At 37.3% G+C, this 25,289-nt stretch overlaps 1 protein-coding gene across 4 annotated transcripts in view; it reads left to right on the top strand.

Annotated features, from left to right (window-relative positions):
* RBMS3 (RNA binding motif single stranded interacting protein 3) overlaps positions 1-25,289 on the top strand; it is a 699,814-nt gene that overhangs the window by 610,678 nt on the left and 63,847 nt on the right. For 3 of the 4 annotated variants that reach the window (XM_024743510.1, XM_024743508.1, XM_024743509.1), the window contains 2 exons: positions 5,639-5,735; positions 7,952-8,002. In XM_024743510.1, the coding sequence (XP_024599278.1) occupies positions 5,639-5,735; positions 7,952-8,002 (148 nt within the window). The remainder of the gene's footprint in view (positions 1-5,638; positions 5,736-7,951; positions 8,003-25,289) is intronic. The other variant, XM_024743511.1, reaches the window with a different exon arrangement.

Raw genomic sequence — 25,289 nt, forward strand, 5'->3', positions numbered from 1 at the left:
GGAGAGGCCACAAAAGGGAGAGGCCCCCGTACCACCAAAAAAAAAAAAATATATATATATATATATATAACTTTTTTCAGAGGCTGGCTTAGAGTTCTACAGATAGATCATTTTTAGTTAACCCATTTAGCCCCTTTAGCATTTGGAATTTTGTTCATGGGAAACCTCTCCAGAGATAACTAGTTCGCATTCCTGCAACAGTTTCTCAACCTTGACACTAGTGACATTTTGGACCAGATCATTTTTTGGGTGGGAGCTGTACTGTATTTAGCAGCATCCCAGACCTCTACCAAACAGATGCCAGTAGCAGCCCCCTGACCCAGTTGTGACAACCAAAAATATCTCCAGATCCTGCCAAATGTCCCCTGGGGAGCAAAATCCCTTTTAGTTTAGAACAAGGTAGAAAAGGAATACTTGTCATACACTTGTGGATTCGCTATGTACTTTTTGGCAAAGAAATACCTTAGGGGAGTAAACTCTTCCCAGAAAAATGGTTAGCTAAAAATTCATTCCCAGTTTTCTATAATAGCATTTGCAAGGCATAATGCATAAATAACCAGATACAAAAACATTAAGTCACATGTTTAGAATGACCTTAGCTTTGTTATTATGGCCAAAAAGTGCTGTCAATTTCATCTTTCCTGTTCCCCCCAAACAGGACACCTATTCTTGAAGTATTTATTTGGATGTTCTTTCTTTCTTTCTTCTTCTTTTTAAATGTGATGGCCATGTGAGAGTGTTTTTAAACCATGAAGGATACATGGCAGGGATTGAGAAAAAGTGAAGAGATTGGGAAATTCATTCTGCAGTTCTCTCTTTGGAGTCTGGCTAGGTGCATTTTCTTTAGATATGGTGCCTTTAAGCCTGAGATTCAATAATATCCTCTCCTGTCATGGTTTAAGCAAAGGTTTCCTGTGAATTCATCCGGTTTATGTTTGGATTTGGGGAGAGCCTATTTCAGAATACCAGAATTAGGGGATCAAGACAGTGTGCTGAGTCTGATCTTCTCAGTACATTTTCTGTTCTAAATGACTCTCTGATTTGAGGGGCAGTACTGGAACTTGCTGGGAAGTATGAAATATTCTTGTTTGATGGATAGGATTAGAGCAGACAGAACAAAAATGCCTGAAAATTTCCCCCAAGGGTGCCCTTTGTTAGTATCCGTTTACTTGGCTGTTTATGTTTCTGCTGTTTTTCCCATAAAATTTCCTGAAAACTTTGGGAGTCCATCCTATTCTTACTGCTTTCATTTTTAATATGACATTTGGTACATTTCACAAAATAAACCAGCCACTCTAAAATGTGATGCATGATTCACTCTGTTGGTACAAGAGCCTGAAACTGGGTTTCTAAGAAACTTGCATGGTGAATGAAAAGGGCTGTTTGTGGAGTGGTCATGAGTACCTGCTATGTTATTATGAGCCCCAAATAAGTCTTTCTGTTCACTGACTCATAAATAAAATCTGTCAAAGATAAGACCTAAAGCATTTTTTTTAATGCAAACCATGATTTTTATAGAAAAGGTCTGTTTTCCCTGGTTGTCAGTACCTTTGCATGCTTAGAAAACAGGCATTAGTTTAAGCTTCCACTGAGCATTTACAGATATGTGGTGCCAGCCAATTTTCCTGGGTTCTCACCTCTCAGCTGCCTATTTGAACAGAAGCCATCTTCTGTGCCCCCACCAATTTGACACTGGCGGCCTCTACTGTAATCACTACTTATCTCTCTAAACTGCTCTGCATTCATTTATTCATTCATTCAACCTACAGGTATTAAGCAAGACATACCTTGGAGGTACTGTGGGTTCAGTTCCAGACCACTGCAGTAAAGCAGATATCTCAATAAAATGAGTCACACAATTTTTTAAAATTTCCCAGTGCATATAGAAGTTATGTTTGGACTAGACTGTAGTCTATTAAATGTGCAAAGCATTATGTCTAAAAAAACAATGTACATACATCAATTAAAAATATTTCATTGCTAAAAAATGCTAAGCACCATCTGACAATGCAGGGTTGCCACAATCCTTCAATTTGTAAACGTTGCGGTATCTGTGAAGTGTAATACAGCAAAGCACAATAAAGTGAGGTATTCCTGTATCTACTATGTCCCAGGCTCTGTTCTAGGCAACAGAGTCAAGGTGTCCTCAACTCTCTTGAAGCTGACATTCTAGAGGGAGAAATAATCAACAAATACATTCCATTAGTCAACTTGACTGCTGTAACAAAATGCCATTGATTGTGTGGCTTTAAACAACAGAAATATGTTTTCTCACAGTTCTGGAGGCTGGAAGTCCAAGATCAGGCTGATTTAGTTTGGGATTTAGTTTCTGGCTTTTACAAGGCTGCTTTCTCATTATGTCCTCACACAGCCTTTCCTCCATGTGAGCATGTGGATAGAGAGAGAGCAAGCACTCTAATGCCTCTTCTTATAAGGGCACTAACCATTTGAGTGAGCTCATTGAGCTCATGAGCTCATTTAACCTTAGTTTCTTCCTTAAATGCTCCATCTCCACATACAGCCACTTTGGAAATTAGGACTTCAATATATGAATTTTAAAGGGACACAAACATTCGGTCCATAGCATATATAAAGACATTTTTTAAAATTACTAGTTCAGATAGTGATAAGAACAATGGGAAAAAAAATAGAGGAAAGGAATAGAGAACAATTGGGGCAGAGATGGTGGTTGCTACTTTAACTAGAGACCTCTGAAAAGATGGGAAAGTTGAGTGAGATCAATAATGAGAAAGAGATAGTTCTAGGGTGATTTGGGGAAATAACCATTCCAGGTAGAGAGAATTGTAAGCATAGTGGCCCAAGATGAGAGTGAGAATGACAGGCTCATGTGACAGATGAAGGTCAGTGTGGTTGGATCCTAGTTGGCTCTGGGGAGAGAGGTGGGCAATAGCCTGATTGTGCTCATCAATATGAGGAATTCAATTTTTGTTCTCATTGCAGCGGAAAGCCATTGACCAGCTTTAGGCTGGTTAATGAATAGATAAGGTTCAATTTAAATGCTTAAATAGAAAAACTCAAAGGAACGTCCTACCCATCTTTGGTATACATAGTAAATGTTCAACACATTTTTTAAAGTGGAAGGATGGATGTTTTCTTACATAGTAATTGACTTTAAAGTCAGATTTATTAACTGTAATTTATATCGTGTATGTATTCACTCTTAAGAGTGTACAATTCTGTGAGGTCTGACAAGCACACAGTTGTGGAATCACCAAGCAATGAAGGTATAGAACAGTTACATCACTTTCCAAAATTCCCTCAGGTGTCTGTGCACTCAGACTCTTCCCCCAATCCCAGCCTTTGGCATCCATGATTTATTTTCGGTCTTTAAAGTTTTGCATTTTCCATAGTATTATATAAATGGATATAAAATATAGACTTTTGAGTTCGACTTCTTTCATTTAGCATAATTTACTTAAGATTCACCATGTTAAATATATCAGTAGTTCTTTCCTTTTAATTGTTTAGTAGCATCCCAGTGTATGGACGGACCACAGTTTATTAATTCAACTGAAGGATATTTGGCTTGTTTCCAGTTTTTGGCAAGTATTAAATAAAGCTGCTATAAATATTTGCATTAAGGTTTTTGTGTGAACTCAAGTTTTCATTTATCTTCAGTTACTATATACCAGTGGGATAATTGGGTTATATGCTATGTATATGTTTAACTTTATAAGAAACTGCCAAACTGTTTTCTAAAAGGGCTGTATCATCCTGTATCTCCACCAACAATGAAAGAGTTCCACTTTCTCTGAATCCTTGACAGCTCTGATTGTCTTTTTTTTTAATTTGGCCATTTTAATGAGTATATAGTCAATATTCTTTTCTTCTAAAATTTTAGAGGTATTGTAGGTATACGTATGGATAGTAAGGAGGATGCAATGTGTAATGGTGTAATTTTTTCAGCTACATCTTTTTTAACCAAAAGACTGTGACTTTATAATCCTTGTTGAGAGCTAGATCAATTTAAGACTCTAGTTCCCCAATCCTTGCTTGAAGACTTGTATAGGATCTAAGCTTAAAGAATTTACTCTTTGAAACCTGGCAACCTTGAAATCCAGCCCCCCTACACTCAGTGGGGTTCTCATGGAATGCTTCTTTAGAAAGGTGACCCATGAGATCCTCTATTCAAAATATCAGTGACCCCTGAGAGATGATGAAGTTTTTGTCTCCAAAACTCCAACCTCAGTCATACTATTTAAAAAAAAGAAAGAAAGGAAGAAAGGAAGAAAGGAAGAAAGAAAGAAAGAAAAGAAAGAAAGAAAAGAAAGAAAGAAAAGAAAGAAAGAAAGAAACTAAAAGTAGTAATTGTCTTTTGCTAAGAGTATGGCAAAGTGAAGTAATGATTCCATGATCCCTGAGAGGCATTTTCGCATTCTATCCTGATATCAGTGAAATACTCCATCACAGCCCACCTGGTTTTGTCTGCACGATGTGTGGCTGGTCACTCTAGCCTTTCCCTTACCAGTGAGACATAAAGAAAAAAACATGATTTAAAATTCTGCTGAGGAATTTGAGCATTAGGTAACTTGTGGACTCCAGGGTATAAATCTGAGCAGAGATGGCCTGTAAGTGTTTTTGATACCCTTTAATAGATCTCTATTAAAGCTGTCCTTCAATAGATCTCCAGAAGGATTATCCCACTTCTGATTTGTGAAGCTCTGATCTTGCCCAGTATTATTCTATAATTGTTCAATGAAGGACCCTGGAGGACTAGAAAACTCAGTGCTTTTTACAGCGTGTACAGAGGTATATCACATAGGTCCATAATCTCCATCAGTGCCCTGACTGAATCCAGAAAAGATTCCTTTCCTCACCTAGACCTAAATTGTCCACAAATTGTCCTTCTCTTTTCATGGAGAAAGAAAGTACTTAACTTAGTTTCTACCTGAGGGCATAGATTCATGCCTAGCACAAATTATCCAGAATTCTCTGTAAGCTGATCCTATTTCTTTTTTTTTTCTTTAGCTATACTATTTCATAGGAAACTGTGCTTCAGTTTCTCCTCAAAGTATTACTTCTTTTTTTTTTTTTTTTTTTTTTTTACTCCCGTTGCGGAGCACAGGCTCCAGATGCGCAGGCTCAGCGGCCGTGGCTCACGGGCCCAGCCGCTCTGCGGCATGTGGGATCTTCCCGGACCGGGGCACGAACCCGTGTCCCCTGCATCGGCAGGCGGACTCTCAACCACTGCACCATCAGGGAAGCCCTGATCCTCTTTCTTGAATGAAGGGATAGATGCAATTTCTGTCTGTGTAACACCAGCAACTTTTATAAAGCTTGGTGCTGTGGTTTTGCCTTTCTTTCAAGGAGCTTTAGAAACAATGCACATGGCTTTTCTCTGCTATTGGTTAAGCATACTATTACACTCACCTGGCCTAAGAGATTTTTGTGCAGTCAATTTTATAAGAGGACTCAAAATTGTCATTTTATTCAGAACAACTTATTTCTTGTCGAATCAAAGACCATCAGTCTCCTGCATGATCCTGTTAACAGTTGATGGGCAACATGAGGGTGGAACTCCGTCTTCTCCAGACGTGTGTGGTAGCGTTTGGTTAGCAGCCAGGCGTGCATCAGCTTCATGAATCTATGAATCTTCTTTTTGTTTTTCTGTTTGCAGATTTTATTCTTCACCGTACAGTATTGCAACCAACCGCATGATTCCACAGACACCCATCACGCCATTCATTGCTGCTTCCCCTGTCTCCACATACCAGGTATGTCCGGTTTACCTGCACCTCCCGGGAAACCTTTCTTGCCAGGAACAGACTAGATCAAGACAAAAGGGAAACAGTAGGATTTTTGTTTTAAGTTGTCTTCCCTTTAGTCATATCTTAATGTCATAATACTCAAACTATCCATTGAGCCTACACTTTCAAGGGCTTGTTTGCATCTGTTTCACTGAATGATAAAAATCCACCAAGCTTTCCATTCTTCCTGCTGAGTTTTCATGATTTTGCTACTTTCCAGCCAACATTAGTGCAGCTTTCTTACCACTGAGAGGTTATTTTGTGTGTTTTCTGTTATTTTGGTTGTTGTTCCCTAGGGTATCTTTTATGAGAACACATTTCTGGCAACTCCCTGCACACCCTCCAGGATATTGTATCATTGTCATCTCATTTTGTCACAATCGTTCTGTGTATCCATGGAAAGCTACATGGATAGATGCAAAATCATTTGCTCCAAGAAATAGGGAAGATTATCAAAGGGGTAAAAGTAATTCCTACTTCCTCCTCTTACTTCATTCTCAGTTCCAAAGAGGCCAAAAGAGACCTCGGGGGTTCCACATGTTGAAACACAAGAAAATCTGAGACTCAGTGTGTGTCCTAAACCAGATGTTGTAGCCAGTTAGTAATGCTAAGTCCACAGGTGGATTGAAATAGCCATCCTTCTCCCTCAAACAGTGCTCCTTATCTTATTCCTTTGAGTCATCAAAGATATGATATTTCTCCCTGCTTCTCTTTACCTCATGTAGTTCTTCAGACAATTCTTCTAATCCAAAATAGAAAAAAATGCCTATGAATGCTACCAAGAGTGTTGAGTGTCACTGTTTAAAGCTTTGGAGAGAGAAAGAAAGAGCAAGAGTGTGACTGTGTGCCTGCGTGTTTCCCTATATTGTGCAGATGGTGGGTGGGTGGGGGGTTTACAACAGGGAAAACTGTAATGTTGCTGACTGCTACGAATTCAGTGAAGTTTCACATTATTCATCCACTACATACGTCATATCAGGGGGTCCCAGCTGTCAGAGCATCATGCTTGAGACTATGCACTTTTTTCCTTAACTGATTCCCCCCAAAGCAGATCATTCTCATTCTGTGTCTGCACTTAGATTCTTGATACCTGTCAGGTGAGCGGAATAGACTTTTGTGTGAATTGCATTAGAGGGTCTCAGAATGGCTGATTTCTTAATTGCCTTTCCTTGGGACCCATGAGGCTAAGTGCAGATGCTGTTCAGTTTTTGTTCTTCCTACAGGCCTGCCTGGTTGTAATGTGTGTTTTTTGGTTTTTTACCCATTTTTTTCTAATCTTGGCCTCTGTTTCAGCCAAGACCACCCATTGAGCTCCACTGTAGAGCACTTTGGTGACATGAATAAAATCTCCACAGAACAGTCATTTCTTTTGGGAGGGTTCATAAGTGGAATTTAACTCTGGCTCTCTTTTCTCAAAAAAGGAATTAGAGCAATTTCCTATGTTGTTGATTCTTGCTTTTCACCACTTCTTTTTTTTTTTTTTTTAAATCTAAAGTTCATTGTCAATTTCATTGATGTGAGTATATTGAAAACAAAATCTTCGGGGCTCTCTATGTCACAATCAGCTCTTAGAAGCTGACTTTCTCATTTGGCTGATGGCGAACATTCAGAACACTTGGCTGGCTCATATACTCATTTTTATTTGCCATACCAATTACCATGAGCGAGAAAAATCACAGACTTGCTTAACTAGGGTTTAACCCAAAACATACCCCAAAATTTCTGGTTGATCTCTCTGATTCTTCCCCAACTTTTGCCACTTGGATTTATTTCCAAGATGGGATCACTTGAGAGTATGAAGTTAGAACCAATGACAGAAAAAGAGGAAGTCTTAGCAGTCATGCTAAGTAATGCCTCCTTCCTTATTCGCCCGGGTCTTCCCGGAAGTTGACCTATAAACAGGAGATTCCTGAAGCCTCCAAATGTGCTCCATGGCCCAGCCTGGCCCATGTGGGCACTACAGCCAGCTCCAGGGAAGTAGGAATTTGCTTTACATTGTACCATGTTTCAGGGACCAAATGAATCAGGTCCAAGAATTTCCTTTGTACCCTTAGTTTTGAGCACTGATTCGCTGTAAGTCAGGTGGACTCCACTTTCTTATGACCTAGTGTGACTCCACTGAACGCAAGAACCGAGTTCTCTCTGTGATTGCTTTCTTCTAATAAATGCTGTTTGATGCATAGGTCCAGAGTACTTCATGGATGCCTCATCCGCCATACGTTATGCAACCAACAGTAAGTGTTCTCAGTCACCTGAGGCTCGATGTTTCTATTATCCGAGTGCAAGCTTTTGTAATGCATAGAAGCTTTGGGGTAAAGCTTTTGTTCTATTCCATGCCTCTTTCTGGCAGCCCTATTTTCCAGATACAAAGCTGTTCCTGAAATTCTATAAAAGTGTATACAGTAGGTAGAGTGATAGTGATGGGGAGAAACAGAGTTGAGAGAGGAAGAGAGAGAGAGAGGGAGGAAGAGAACAAACTTGATTGGAGGAAATAGCAATCGAACTCTCATGTTGCAGTCTACCATTTGTTATGAAAGGGGAATGTCTACTTCATGCAGAATTGTGAACTCTGGACAGTTAAATCCATTATAGGAGGAAAGCCTTTCTGTTGTCCTTCTCCTCCTGTTATGCTTTGTTTTCTTCGGATGCAGTTGGGTGTGCTTTGGGAACGATTTTGTGTATCATGGCTAAGTGTTGACTCAAAGCAATATATTTGAAATAGGAAGGTATTTGTCTACTAATAGATGCAGATAGATAATAGATAGCAAGGTTGGTAGATGACTTTTATGTTAACTAACTAGAGCCATTCTCTTCTTCTTTTAGTGGAAAATTTCTTCCCAAAATATTCAAACTCTATTTTCTACTAGCTAGCTTTCCCATTTTGTGGTACAATATTACATTAGTCCCAAGGGAAATAATATTACTTATTCCATTAGAATCCAGGCTGAAGGCTATTGATTCCATGTATCTTTGTCGAGGTCTTCCATGTTTTTGAGCTCTATAGAAGTACTAGCCAGGGAGATTTCAAGAGCAATATACTCATGGGAGTGTGAGATAGGGGAAAGATCCCCAGCGGAAGGTTGTGTGACAAGGTCTCTGCTGTACTCTCCTGGGTATGTTCAAATCTGTAACTTTGTTTCCTTTTCTGTCACTATACTTAACATGGCTTTGGAGAGGATCAAAACAGAGAGAATATGTGAAAACAGTGTTTGAAGTATGACATACTATACCTTATTATTATCATTAATCCTTATTATTGAATGTATTAGTTGTTCAAAGAAGAAGCAATGCTACATTTTAACCCTTTTCAAAGCTAAATGTAAATAAGGTAGCACATATTAAAAACCAGGGAGTTAAATACACAGACATCTATTTCCTGGACTCAAAGGATCACAGCACCTGGCTTTCATATTTGAGCTTTGTCCATTTTCTTAAAAAATAAGGAACACTCCATGTTGCTCCTAGTGTTTTGATAGTTTTCTTTTTATTTGAAGAATAAAAATATGTAGCTTACTAGAGCAGAACTTTAGACCCTATTCTGCAGATCCCCATATTTACTCTTATTCACATACCTTGGGGGCTTCCTGAGTTCATCTGATCTGTGTTGTATAAATCAGACCAACACGCAACGAATCCAGGCTGTTCTTTTCCGTCCCAGGTGTGAGGTAGAACTCAATAGATGGAAACAACTACCCTCTAAAAAAATATTGTGTGTGTTTAAAGGGCATTGAGGCTAGCTTAGTCCTCACACTGAGGTCAAGCATCATCTCATCGTGGCCTAAAGGAATGCACATCTGGCAAAATCTGAATATTTTTCCAGATACCAAAGTATGTAAGATTCCATAGTACTTCTGGAGCTGTGAGGAGATGAGAAGATATTTGTAGGTGTTTCTTTCCGACTGTCACTCAGGGCCTTAGCTAAATGTTTCATTAGCTTCTCCTTCTCCCCAGACCAGCTTCACCTGTTTTTTGGATGTATTATTTCTTGTATATCTTCCCCTAGCAATAGTTGTGTGTGTGTGTGTGTGTGTGTGTGAGTGTGTGTGTGTGTGTGTTCATTTGTCCCCCACCAGGATCTTTCTTGCAATGGCTTCTGCTCCCTAATATCTTTTCACTTCCCCTGACTAGACTCTGCATGATATTTGAGCTTAGGTCACCCCCCTTAAGATGTAATGCTTGTGGCTGGGACAGATTCCTGGGGAAAGGAGTGGCTGGGGCGCCCACCACCTTGTTATCTTTAACATGGAAAAATTGGCTAAACCGCATCATGGAGACACAATTTTCCATCAGTCGTTTCAGCCGCATCAGTCGTTTCCCTGTAACAGTTTTGTTGGTTGTCTTTATTGTATAAAGAACCTTTACCCAACTGGTCTTAGTTTCATCATCAAAGTGGGGTTGGTTAAATTAATCACTTTGTGATACTAAAACATAAAAATAATTAGGCAGTCCAGGGTGGAGAAATAAAATACCTGGATCTGAAGGGAAGGAATGAATGACGTGGTGATTAATAGCATGGACTCTTTTTTTTTTGGCTGCGTTGGGTCTTCGTTGCTGCACGTGGGCTTTCTCTAGTTGCAGCGAGTGGGGGCTACTCTTCGTTGCAGTGCACGGGCTTTTCATTGGAGTGGCTTCTTTTGTTGCTGAGCACGGGCTTCAGTAGTTGTAGCACGTGGGCTCAGTTGTGGTGCATGGGCCTAGTTGCTCTGCAGCATGTGGGATCTTCCCAGACTAGGGATCAAACCTGTGTCCCCTGCATTGGCAGGTGGATTCTTAACCACTGCACCACCAGGGAAGTCCCAATAGCATGGATTCTTGGTTAGTCTCTTTGAGAGAGGAAAACCTTTCTGTTATAGGACTTTAGGCAATTAAACTTTCTGAGCCACAGTTTTCTCATCTGTAATATGGATATAATCATGACTAAATTATTATGGTTTCGGTTCATGAAATGAAGCAAGGCTTTAAAGCTCTTAAAATAATGCCAGACAAATAGCAAACACGCAGTAAATTACTGTTATCATTATTCAGCTGTATGAGTAGGTGACTGCACATTGTGCTTTAGATTAGCCCAATTATATGAAATGACTGTTGGTATAGGAAGAAGATGAGAAAAAGCAATAATCACCCATTTCTACCACATTCATACTGCTTATTTAGCATACTTTCCTAATGAGTTTGGTGGAGATAGCCTCTATGGCTATAAATAAGATAAATTGCTTAGATTGGTGTTTATCTCATTTACTTCCTAAATCTTTCAACACCTATAATAAAAATAATGAAAATAAAAAATAAAGGCCCATTGGGTACCTCTTGTATGTCAGTAACTGGAACCTACTTTACAAATAAATTCAAGGTGTCCATAGCTACACATCTCCAATATATTGCCCATAATAATGATTTGCTTACAACTTTTCTCCCTTCTCACGTTTTCTCTTCCACTATTTTGAGAAAATCGCACAGATAAGCTCTCTGTGTATAGGGTGCAAAGGCATGCTTCCCCCATCACTGTGAATCACACGGCCTCCTACACTGCAGCAAGAGCCCTTCAGGTTCTTTTTAGGCTCTACGCGAGGGCCCCAAGGTCTCAACCAGGCTTGTATCTGAAGAGAAAACAGTGCTTCATTCAAATCTTAAAGTAGAGCACAGTGCCTCTAATCTTTCCCTACTGGGGAGGGGTAATGATCTATAAGAGAGACATGAATTGATGGAAAGAAGGGAGGGGAGTAGTAAAAGGACAAGAGAAAAACAGAAAGCATAAGCATAAAGCTGAAGTTGGTTGTTTAGGTTTGCTTCTTTGCAGATTGAAATTTCTGAGTTGTGTGCAATGCACTTTTTTGTAAACTTAGAAGAAAACTCTGAGAGGCTTTTCACTTTTAAGGAAGAGAGGATAAAATTCTCCCTGCCTTGGTCATATCTCTCGTACGGGTGTTTCTGCAAGGAAACCATTCTCTGTCAGTTGTCTGACTCTGGAACTTTATCAGGTCAAACCCCACTGAGGACAGCAAGAGCGTTTCTATTTGCACTTTATTTTTTTTCCACTGAAAGAGAGCACTGTGAGACTAAATCAGGAATTCACTCTTTGCTGATGTTGCCAATGCAATTGGTACGTGTTGCTGTTTCCCAGTGCAGAGTTCTGTCCTAAACTCTGAAATCTCACCACGACACTGACAGGATTTTTTTTTTTTTTAAACATCTTTATTGGAGTATAATTGCTTTACAATGGTGTGTTAGTTTCTGCTTTATAACAAAGTGAATCAGCTATATGCATACATATATCCCCATATCCCCTCCCTCTTGCTTCTCCCTCCCACCCTCCCTAGCCCACCCTTCTAGGTGGTTACAAAGCACCAATCTGATCTCCCTGTGCTATGCGGCTGCTTCCCACTAGCTATCTGAGAATGGACTTGAGGACACGGGGAGGGGGAAGAGTAAGGTGGGACTGACAGGATTTTAATAGAGGACGGATTGCACTAAATATCTACTCTGTGTGGCAGCTTGTCACACTGGAATCTCATATGAATGCACAATTGAAATCCCTGTGTTATGATACGTCAGGTATTTTGTTACATCCCTACTGACAGGAAGAAAAGATGATAGTTCCCAAGAAGAAGTGGAGTTCAATTCTCTTAAATTTTATTTAGGCTCATGTGAATCATAAATCTTCTGTTCTTCATGTGGTTAGCATTAATTATTCTCAAGGAGAAAGGTCAACTTTCATTTTTACCTAATTACAAATAACTTACCTAACTACAGGATTCTAAGAAATGCAAGATGCTCTTATGGAGTCATTGGATGATTTGTTGCTATGCATGGCTAAAGTACGACTTATGATGAATAAACCTTACATTTATAGCTAAACAGTCAATATAAACTTTCCCTCTACAACAAAAGAAGAAGTTCAAAAAAGCCCCAGAATACTTGATTTGGTCATTCTTTACCTGCAGGTAGGTAAGACCTAAGGCTTAATTTTAGGGACCATGTCCTCCAAATTTGCAGGCATGTTTTTCCTAAAACACATCACCAAATTTGGAAAGAACATTTAAGTCATTCGAATTCTGTTCAGAAAGCAAAGTTTTCAGATACTATCATTTTATTCCAACTGCTGAACTGAGCAAAAATTCTTTGTAAGTATCATTGTCAAAGTACCAAACAAAGACAGTGTGTTTGCTACGTAAGGAGTTTACCTGGTGGATATAGATCTACAGACCAAATCTTTTTTAAGTGACTAGCAAACACAGAACAGTAACTCTAGCCCATTTATACTATTTCTACCAGAAGAGAATTTAAAAAAATATGTGAGAGTAAATTTAGAAGGAACAACTTCATTTGGGTGTCACCTCCCTATAAATATACTCCTGGGGTAAAGTAAATACAAAGAAGACCACTTGCACAGAAAGTCTCCTCGGTACCTTAACATTTAAGTTCTACTCTCTTAGCAAATTTCAGTTATCCAACATGGTGTTATCAACTATAGTCACCATGATTTACATTAGCTTCTCAAATCTTATTTATCTTATAGCTGAAAATTTGTACTCCCCACCACACCCCCAGCCCTTAGCAACTGCTTTCTTCTCGTTTCTATGAGTCTGATTAGTTTTGTCTTTCCCTAGATTCCACATGTAAGCGGTACCATGTAGTATTTGTCTTTCTCTACCTGGATTATTTCACTTTGCATAATGCTCTCAAGGTCATCCATGCTATCACAAATGGTAGGATTCCTTCTTTCTGCAGCTGAATAATGTTCCAGTATACACACACATACACACACATACACACATAACACATACATATATATGTCACACTTTCTTGTTCCATTCATCCACTGAAGGAGACTTAAATTGTTCCATATCTTGGCTATTGTGAATAATTCTGCAATGAACATGAGAGTGTTTTTCTCCTTGAAATGGTCATTTTTGTCCTTGAAATGGTCACTTGATTAAGTCTTTTACTGGGCCCTTAGTTATACCAGACGTCAACTCTTCATTTCAAGAAACTGAGAACATTGAGTTCAATGAAAAAAAAAATCAACAAATAATAAACAAATATTCTTGAGCATTAAATATGCACAGAATATTCTTCTAGGTATTGTTGGAAATGAGAGAGAGTAAGAAAGAAACAATCTGTCCTCAAGGCACACGATCTCTCTGTAGAGATAATTATTATATGTGTAGAATGATTCAATTAAAAATCTACAGCAGAAAAGGTGTGAAACGCTTAGCATTTATATAACACTGAAAATGACAAAGTATCTATGAACAGCTAAGGACATGGAAGAACCGAGATGAAAGCATGAACTTAAAGGATGGGTGGGGTTGATGGGGATAAAGAAAAAGAAGGAGGGCATTTTCAGTGAAAATAACACACCAAAAGTACTGAGGGGGTCCTCAGATTATTTCAGGGGGCAGCAAGGCAGGTAGCCTGCATTAAGTGAATTTTTTGTGTTAGGGAAAGATTTGGTTGGAAAGGTAAATTGTGTTCTATTGAAATACAACTTTTATTCATCAAATCTGGCACACTTTCCTATACATTTTTTATTAGCTTGGTGGTCCCAATGCTGTTGTCTAGAATTTAGGCTTACTTTGGAAAATAGGCTAAATTATGTCACTGATGTGTGTGAAAAAGTCACAATTTCCAGGGGCATCATGGATGAATCATTCATGAATGGACAAAACTTTTCAATTCGGCTGCATTATGAAAATGTCATCATGCACAGCCTGTTTTTATATCCATGGAATTATTTTTGGAGGTAACAGTCATTTTTCAAGTAGAGCTTCTGAAAGTTTCTTGGAGAGAACGTTTCCCGATGTCTAAGATCCCTGCCTTCTAAGCACAGGAGTGGTGAGAATAAGCAGTGAATGTGGAGTCTTTATAAATCCAGATGTGTGCATATCACCTGTCTTTTGCCATGCAGTTTTATATTATTTTAATACGGACCTTTAAAGAGAAAGAATAGGTCAAGGAATAGTGTATTACTTTTTAGAACTGAAGGTGCGTCATTCTGAACATAAGATTGACAAGGTACTAAGAGATAAAGTTCCAATGGCACATTACCCCCAGTGTGTCCTTAGATAGCACTTAGAATTTCTTTGTCACAGCGTCATCAGTAAACCAGAATTTGCGAGTTCCTTTGTAAAGGTGTTAACAACATTACATCCTTAAGAGCTACTTAGCATATGAAATATAATTAGATATGTTGTAAACATAGGATACAAATTTATCGAATCTATTAAAGCCCTATTTTCTATGGATTATCTCTAGACAAAGCAAGTATGTAGCTAAAATAAAATCTATGTCAGACTTTCTAGAAAACAGCGAGTTACCAGGGCAACACAATCATATTGAGATAGGGTAAATAATTTATTTTATAAATGCTGCCAGGGCAACAGAAACTACTTATGAAATCAGTAGAGGATTGAGGATTAGTGTACAGATAATCTATGGAACTCTTTGTTCTTTTGTAGCACACTGGAATAAAAGGTTTGTTTCATTTATCTTTATATATGATCTTAACAGTTTTGTGAAGTATGTGGATATTCATTAAACAAATGGTAATGAACGAGTTCAAATATTGAGAGTATTTCTAAGTATTCAAAGATATTATTCACTATTTCTTGCCCCTCAGAATGTCATGGGGACACCTTATTTTGCTTTAAAGATTAACCTTTGCTGGGTTAGCCCTGGAGAGCCCAGGTATTTCTACCTAGGTGGTGTGTTTACCATTTAGGGTCATGGTTTATTGTGTTGGCTAGCTTAGGTTTTGTTAAGCCAATAATTAAGATGCACCAGGTCGGGGGAGGGGACGTAATAGAGACAGAGTCACATATGATCTAATCAAGTATGCTTTGAAAAAAGTGGCATCATTTTAGCTTCAGTAACAAATGTAAGAAGTTACACAATTTACAGTAATATTTGTCAAAATACTAATGCAAATACTAGTAAAGTGCCTTCAGACTTTTCTCTTCTACTGCCTAAGAGGAATATTTGCCAAAGGTAGGACTTGCACTCACATATTGTTTGCTTCTCTCTTGTTCAAACTCCCTGTTAGAAAATAAATGCTTATAGTATATTCAGCTATGGGTAGCAGGGAAAATGTGTGCAAAGTGTAGAACTGGTAAAGAGGGTGGGGTTATTCATTGTGCCAGGGAGTAAAGGAGTAAGAGCAGGCTTCACAGAGGAGGTAACTCCTGAACTTGGCTTTGAAAAATAAAGGAGTTTTTCAGGCAGAGTTGTGGATGTCAGGCAGGAAGGGTATTCTAAGCAAACACGAGCTCACAGCCAAGGCTTTGGTTTATATACCACATGTTACAGCTGGTGAGCATCTGAGATGGCAAGGAATTTCCAAAGGCTACCAGGTGCCTCTAACGCTGCATCTGCCATGAACATGGCATCTGTGTGACCTTCAACAGTGATGCCACAGAAGGTGTCACTTAATCATGAATTAGGGCTGTCATATCATCCCATTCAACACGGCATCTTCTCCTAGAGATGTGCCCACACCTCCGGACAAAGCCTTACACCAGACCTTTCACAAGCTCTCCACTCAGAGTTGAGTGAAATATGCAGGGCATGTGTTTAATATCACTTGGGTGTCATAAAATAATCACTGCACTTTCTGCATTAGGCTGTCTTAGGTCTAGTCCCTGAGCACCCCAGTTGGAAGTGGGATACCCACCCTCCTCAGAGCCCGGAGAGTGCACAGTGTCTCATCACTTGACTGTCCCAAATGCTTCATTGTTTAGTTATTCAAATGATAAAGTGAGAGGGTTGATATGCTAAGAAAAAATAGCAGGACTTATATGTCTACATGAGGGGGTTTTGTTTGCCTTTTGCTTTGTTTTTCATTTCGTTTTTTCTGCAGTGGAATCAATTTGGGAGGCATTTTCTAATGATGTCATCTTAGAACAGAAAAATTTTTTTAATTCCTCTTGGGAATAATTTTCAGAGTAATTTATTAATCACACAAGAAAAACAAGTTAATCAGGTAATATTCACAAAATAGATCGATAGATAGTGATGATAGATTAGATAGATAGATAGATAGATAGATAGATAGATAGATATAGATAGACAGGAAGATACATAGATAGGTAATCGTTACTTTATCCAGGGGCATTTGACTAGTTCTTTCTCAACTGGAGTATAATTTTACTATTTGAGAGCTTATCACATATAATTCACAGTATCTCTCCCTTTTCATTTATTTTCTGGCACAGATTAGGTACTAACTAAATATTTGTTGATAGACTACACTGCATAGGCTATTTCTGCATTGACAAATATTGATACACTACAAGCAACCAGCTTCTGTTAGACAAGGACGCTGACAAAGTTTCTGAGGAAAGCAAAAGGGTGCATCCTCTTTGAATCCAAGCCTAACATTTAAGGGAAATTGATGCTGCTATCAAATTTGTCTCTGTATATTTGATTATTAAATCTTGTCATTGACAGTCAACAGGTTTGTTCAAAACAACTTAGGAAAAACACTTCTGTGTTCATAATGTAAAAGTCTAATTGCTTTTTAGTTATAGTTTTGCTTATATGAGCTTAAGCAAACTGTGTTATTCACCAAGTGTATTTGTTCCCTAATCTCTGCTCTCATCACTTTCTGGGAAATTTGGAAAGGGTTTGCAAAATTTCGTTTGTCCATTATGAAGCTCCAGAGTGCAGTGTTTGCAGTATATTTATGCAGTTGTTGGCCATGGGTGATCATTATAGGCAAAGGCTGTATATAGTGAAGGTGATTCTTGCCAATCTCTTCTCCATCTTCTTTTCCGTCTTAAAAACCTGAAAAATCAGTAGATCTACTTGTTAGGAAAAGCAGCAACCCTCACTTTCGCTATGATATAGGAAAACACTCTTCTCAGATCAAATAAAAGAACGAATTTGGAAAAATTTGTACAGTTTGATATCTGAGCAAGTTTAGTTCTTCTGCTTCCTGTGTGACCTAATTTTCTACCAGCAAATCTCTTTCTTTTGATATTGAGATTCATTTGAATAAAAATGAGATATCCACCCCCTTCCATAACCAAGAAGAATGATTAATAAGGATTTCTACCTTGCCCACTCTTGGAAAAGAGCTGAGGTTACTTAAAATTAAAGACACACTCAAAAAGACAGTTAAGCAAAAAGGAACACGTGTCATATAGCAGAGGAAATAAATTTATTAAAACTTTAGGCTGTCTGTGGGTAATTTACTATAACGGAGTATTCAAATTTCATCTTGAGTTTTTAGAAGCCAAGGCCAAATGGCTAAAAAGAAAAAAAATAAAACTGGTTATATTGTTTCTTTCTCTGATAAAAGGAAACATATCATAAGGCCAGGGAGAGAATTTTTTTTTTCTTTTTCTGTTGCTATATTCTAGAAAAAAAAATTATAATGGTATAATGTCATTTCCCAACTCAGTGTCTTAGCAGTTTTACATGCTGAGATAATAAATGTGGCCATTTCGTTTATTAACTCTCAATAAAAAACAAGCAAATGTTAACTTTCAATTTTGTGATGAAATGTCTAGAGCAGCTAAATTAAGATTTTTCAGATATACAAGTTTCTCATGACCTAACTTGATACAACCGTGCCACTTAGGAAATCTAATTGGTTAGATTTGGGCTTGTTCAGTCTTTCAAATATCCTTCACCTCAGCCAGGATTTTATGAAAATTATGCCCTCTGACAGAGTATCATCCAGATAAAGTTGTTTTTCTTCCTCATTAAAGGGGGCTGCAAAATTATCTGCAGTTTGTGCCATAATTCTCTATCTTTTAGAATAGCCTGGACATACACTCAATTAAGAGCCGGTGGTTCTGTTTCTTTGAGTGTTTGAGAGGCAAATTTCACCTAAAATACTGATGGTAGGTGTGAGAACCACTGGCCATCATCACTCAGTGGCTTACATTCATGATGTTTACTAGTACTAGGTCCTGATGTGTTGTCAAGATGAGTGAGGTGTAAAATGTAGTAAACTGAACCACAGAATTGAATTATTTGGTATGGATTATGAGATTTTTAGAGTATATGCATAGATTAACGATTTAGCTTCAGCCAAATCAAGCCATTGTATCTTACAGTCATTCCTCAAGTTTAGCTGACTCTGAAAACTACACTTGAGAAATGACAGCAAAACCAGATTATCAGCAGAGAAGACAAAACGTACCTTCCTTCTAATTTTGACGGGAAGACACACAAATAGTTCTGTTGGCAATACACTATTTACGTAAGACATTTTAAAAAATTACTGTGGCGCTTGTTCCTTTTTACACCACATAATGTAAGTATGACTTCATCGTACATGATGAAAACTAGGAACAAGGTGAGAAATCTGAAAGCAGATTTCAAGGAAGAGGATTCATCCTTATCCATGTTAAAAAGCATAGTGTGTTCTTGGCTTCTTAATTCTCATTTAACACAAAGGAAATCAGATTAATTATGAAGTTGAGCTCTGAACCGTAATCTTAAAACTTCTATTCACAAGAGAGACTTTTTATCAAAGAGTTATCCTGAAAGCGTTTGATCAATACACATTAGAACAACTTCTGCACAACAATAGTGTATATTAAAAATCAATCCTTACTTTTCTATAAAGCTGTCTATCTCTCAGTCCTGTATCTGGAATGTTTTCAATCAATACGAAAAAATCATTATAATGCTAAGTTTCTGTTACATGCTACATGCAGAAATCCTTAGATTCTTGTCACGCTCTAAAATTATTTCTCTAACTTCCTGAGATGCATACACAAAGTTTACTTCAAAGAATAGTTTATATTATACATGGCATGGACTGGTGTATAGATGGATAAATACCATGAACATATTTCTGTCCACATATGCTGATCTCCACTGTAAATATTATTTCCAAAACACTGACCTATACATATAATACAAATAGGTAGATGTTTATATGACCATGTTCAAAGTCACACTTGCATGATACAAAAGAAAGACTAAACACTGTTGAAATTCATGGTATAAACTAGAATGAGAGGAGGAAGAAAGAAAGGTATGAAGGAGATGAAATAGAAAAATTGAAGAAGAGAAATAGAATAGATATGGAGGATGCACAGGTCAAATCTGACTCTAGCCGATTTCAGCCTAGATGGCTAGGTAGAAGGTGATGTCCTTAAACTGAATTAGTGTATGTAAGAAAAGGATTAAGTTCAAGATCCGGGACACAGAGTTCCTTTGGAGCATGTTGAATTTGTGGAACCAGATAAAGGTTTTCAATATGTAGCTTTGGGCATACAAAAGTGGCAGTGATAGACTTGGGAGTCGTTCATTCCCATTGGAGAGAACAGGTGGGATTTCTAGCAATCCATTTACTTTTCACTAATAATTACCTTGCTTGATCTATGCAATAGCCCTTAGATGTAGGAATATGAAATAATATACATATGATGACATAATATCTAGTGTACTAGTCTAATGTACACTAAATCAAATGCTTCCTTATACCCCTTGCAAGCAAGATTATTTAGCAACTTACTTATACTTTTGCTTACAGCTATAACTTTAGGCTAATTATGTATTATATCATATATGACTTTTTGTCAACCAAAGTATATGCACCTAATGTTTCCACTTCGGGAACTGACTACAGTGATAAATTGGAAAATAGAGATAGATACTTTCAATTAGAGGCTATTTAATCCAACCCCCACTGAAGTTTAGGAGTTGATATAATGGTTTGAAAAATCGTCATACAAGACTGTTTTATTCCAATTCCATGTAACAGTTTGGGAAGTTATTTTTCGTTAAATCACCTTTCCTCTGTAGCCAGCAATCCAGCACGAGGAAAATCGACAAAATTTGAAAAGCACAGAAGCAATCCCCTGCCTGGTACAAACCAAGGAAGCAATCAACCCTTTGCCAAACATCCAAAGGGGCCTCTGTATATTTAGATTTATTTATCTCATTGTTAGTCATTGTGAACGTAGGAAATCTATAAACTCTAAACTACTACCATTGGAGGGTCTTACCGCTTTTAGCATAGGATGGTCTTTCTTTATGTTCATGAAAATGTTTCATTTCTTTTGTTTTATTGACAAGATTAGATTAATTCAGGCTTTTCTGGATTATCCTATCCTTAGCCCTGGGGGTTTTCAACTGTAGTTTTCTCTGACATTATGCTTGATGCTGGTAATAAGAACCGCTTTTACTGATCATAAAAGCATGAGCTCAGAGTGACTCAATAATTCCAGCGTTCCAAATGGCCAACTTGAAAGGACACAGAAGGGGGTTGTGAGAGCTAAGTTATTGAAGAACATCATATTTTCCTGTGGGATTTTTCCATGCCCTGAGGGTTTCATACATGCTGTTCCTTGGGCTTTTCTCTCCCTATTTGACATTTTAAAGAGTAGAACGTTTAAAGTACATTTCTTAAGAATCCCTAGCATATGTCCATATCGCTTGACAGTGTTTACAAATCGGATTGTGGCTCAAAGATTTAACTTTCCTTCATGTCTTTTTCTCAAAATAAGGTTCAGTCTGAAATTGGCAAGAGTGATGATTCATTGGCAGCCAATCAGCAGGAGGGTCCTTTAGTGGAATATTATGTGAAATACAACAGGATTAAATGTTTCACATATAAACCTTTAGTCTCTGTACCATCTAATTACTGACATCGGAACCGGTGTCTAAGATTTTGTCAATTTTTTTCCTTTCGTAATTCTAATAAGAACAACAGTAAAACAAGAGACTCTCAATTTTGCATCTGGAATAAACATCTAATGCAAGAACATGCAGCTTCAGCCTTTTCTCTTGAGATAGATTAGAATATATCTCCAGTACTTCATGATTCTGGTTTGCCTGGTTCAACAAGGCTGCCCTGTTAGTTGCAATCACCCTTGCTTATGAAGTTATATAGACAGTACCACGTAAATCAGAATGGTCCAGTCGTTTGATCCTGTCCATTTCTATTACACATGGCCAGGCATGTGATGAGAAGTGTTTTGGCTGACACAGTTTCTTCTTACAACTGTCCTAGAAAATGAAATAAATTGTTACAGCATTGATTTCCTAGCAGAGTCAAAATTATGTAAGAAGGAAAGTCCTGCTTTTACTTATATTCCTTTACTCTCTGATCTTTTTCTCTCCTTCCTTCTCTCTTCATTTACTTTTGATCTGATACAGATTAAATTCATTAGACAATTACTAAATCTCACCACACTTTTGTTTAAGGTATATTTTCTCTTCTTGATTTTACTAAGTTTAATAAACTCCAGTGAGTATCCATTAGAGATCATATACTTTTTTTCACTTTGAATGATTAAATTTCCTCAAAAATCATGATTTTTGAACCTATCTGAAAGTGGTTGGATATCCCTCGTATTGCTTTCATTTGAAAACTTGTTTATTGATTGTTCAGGAGAAACACATGTTTGTCTTAAAGTAGGCTTTTCATTATCACATGTCTAACTAAAATTGTGATAGAACATCATAAGTGCAAATGAATCAAAAACATGTAGATTATAATTCCATAAAAATATTGTGCATTTGAAAATTAAGGAGATTCCTTAGGGAAAGAACATGTGTTTTAAATTTTATTAATCTCCTGATATGTAAGAATCCTCCAAAGAAACATTCAAGGGCTTCAGATTATAATTATTGTGTAATTAATAAACTTCTGGAACAGTTCCAGTAGAATCAAGAAAACTTCTGTTGCCTGTATCTTGGAATAATAACAGCAATGAAAAAGTAGATACTCCTTACCCAGTCTTTCCTTTTGTAACACTAAAGATGCTAGATTTCTTTTAAGGCAGTAAACTTATTGGAAAATCAAACCAGAATCATTTATCCATCCATGTATTCATTCATTCAACAAACATTTATCAGGTGTCTGCTTTGCACTTGGAATGCAGAAGTGAACCTAAAAGAGATTTTTTCCCAAATGGAACGTACATTCTAGCAGGAAAAAATTAATTAAATAACAAAGAATATGCTAAGCAACGATGTTAAATATTCGAGGCCAGATTTTGATGAAATTATCAAGAAGGTATGATTTGTCTTTGGGAATCTCAGCCATTTATTTTCAACACCCACTCCACCCCCAACCCCACCATGATGCTCTTTCTTCAAGACACTTAGATATTCCAAAAGCTCGTTCTTTCTCTCTTTTGCTTTTTTATTTAAATAGTATTTATAGAGAACTGACTATGTGCCAGACACTGTTTGCTGTTCCATGTTCATGCCTACAATGCAGGGTGAACAGGTGTGGTCCCTGCCCCCATGAAACTTAAAGTGTGTCTGGGAAGAAAGAGAGAAATCAAATGAGTGTCTTAAGGAACATGAAAATAAGCTGGTTATAAATCCTATTAAAGAAAGATTTATGAGATTCTGGTTGTATCTGTCAGTGGGCACTGACTCTGTGTGTGTGTGTGTGTGTGTGTGTGTGTGTGTGTGTGTGTGTCTGTCTGTCTGTCTGGTGGAAGCCAAGAGAGGGACGATGGGAAACATAAAACAGCCTTTCAGGCCAACTAAACTAATAGAGTGTATGCTTCTTTCAAAGCCTTTTCCGAAGAATTCAATTTGGTTATTAGCATCTTAGTGTGGATGAGGTTATCAGTAGGCTTGGGTATGCGCATTTTTTTCTATCACTACATAAATGAAAAGTTTAACTCCCTAGAAAATTCCAGGCATCAGCATACAAGTGCATTGTTCCTTGGATTTAGAATTTCCAATCTCTGAAATAATGCCCTCCCTGTTCAGTTTCCATAGAAGTCCTTTGCTCTGTCTTCTTATGAGGTTTTTTATGATATTACATGTTATCACAAAAGATAAACCTGAATATTATAGAATAATGTTTTTATGGATGAAGAAGGTGAGGCTCAGAGAGGTTAATTGACTTTTCTAATATCACACAAGTTGCTGGCAGAGCTGGGACAGGTATATTTCAATCCAGTTAACACCAATTCTATTTCATTACATCTGGCTTGATTCTTCATTAAATTTTTATATTTCATGTTATATAATTTAACCCAGAGTAAATCAAGTTGACAGATTAATAAAAAAAATTGTGATTGGGTCCTTCTCTACATAGAACATGAAATACTAGTAATTATGTCCATTAATGCCGAATAGATTAGCATAAGAAGTAAGAAATTTTTAATCTTTTAGCTGTCCCATCATTACAGTTTAAGTGGAAAAGAGTTCATATAATTTAGTTAAAAGTTTTTATTTTGACAGGCACCTTCATCCAAATACATATCATGATCATGTAATGCTTTTTGTCTTAAAACTATATAATGCTAGATGATATGCCTGAGGTAAATTTTTCTTAATTTTAGTCTGCATAATCATTGGAAATGGCTCATATTAATATAAATATTGTAGATATTTCAGCTTATCAATTTAAAGACCCTTTTTGCATCTTAAAAGAGGTAGATTAGATAAAGCACATAATAAATAGAGAAAATATCATGAAAGCACAATACCAAAAAATGTGTTACTGAATTTTCTTTAAGCCTGTGTTAACGAGAGCACTGTCTGAAACTATGTGCTAAAATTCTTTATAATTTCTCCACACAGAAGATAGCTTATTACTGAAGCACCATAAGTAATTTGAGGATTGTATAATAATTTTGCTTTAATTTTGATTTGAAGACCAGACTCTTACATTTTTCAAAATCCCACATATTAATTCAAAAAGATCAAGGAGTTCTGAATTAAACTCAAATCGAATAATTTCTTCTAAAGTAATGATATTTTGTTAAATTACTTATATTAGGTTCTATCTTATAAAGTAAAAACAATAAGTCATTAAAAATAAAACCAAAAAAGAATTTCCTTTTTTTTGTCTTTTCATATAAGCTCACATTTTTTTAATGAGAAAAGTAATTATTAGTAAACATGGACTATCTCCTACAGTTTTTAGGTTTTTTCCTAATTCATTTTTAAAATGACTTAGGAAGTTTTGCTAAAAATCCTACATTCATGTAATGTCATTGAGAATAATTTGCCAAACACAGAAGTTTTAAAACTACAGAAACAAACTCAGCAAGTTTCATTGACCTTTTTCTGACTCACCAAAGATGAAAGACAAAGAATGGGACCAGCTCACTCCTTTGGGGAGAGAAAGTCAATATTGGATTTGCATGGGGATTGCAAACTCTCTTCCAGGAAGTCAGAGACAGCTAAAGTAAAGGACCAGAGAAAGGGAGAATTTCTCAAAGAAGAAAAAAAGGAAAGAAGCTTTCATGGAGAGGGGGAGGGGTGGGGAATGCAGTTCTCAAAACTGTAGAACCTCTAATTCAATTCATGCGAACTATCACAGCACCCTCCTACCCAAGTGAGTGTGATGCCTGCAAGCAAGTTTATGGCATCAATAATTTCTGCAGTTGCTAATTCTACTTAATAACTTTTTCAACTGTCCACCTACCTTTCCATTGTAATTCCCTGTCTCTTCGTAATTATAATCACAATATTCAGGTTTGGGATGCAATTTTATTTTAATACTGTGGTTGCCTCCATGGAGCAGGCTTAGGGGATCCCTCCCAGAACCAGATTCAGGGGCCAGCAATTCTAGAGAGCTTCAGG

Source organism: Neophocaena asiaeorientalis, unplaced genomic scaffold (assembly GCF_003031525.2).
Source record: "Neophocaena asiaeorientalis asiaeorientalis breed wild unplaced genomic scaffold, Neophocaena_asiaeorientalis_V1.1 scaffold332, whole genome shotgun sequence".
Lineage (NCBI taxonomy): Eukaryota > Metazoa > Chordata > Mammalia > Artiodactyla > Phocoenidae > Neophocaena > Neophocaena asiaeorientalis.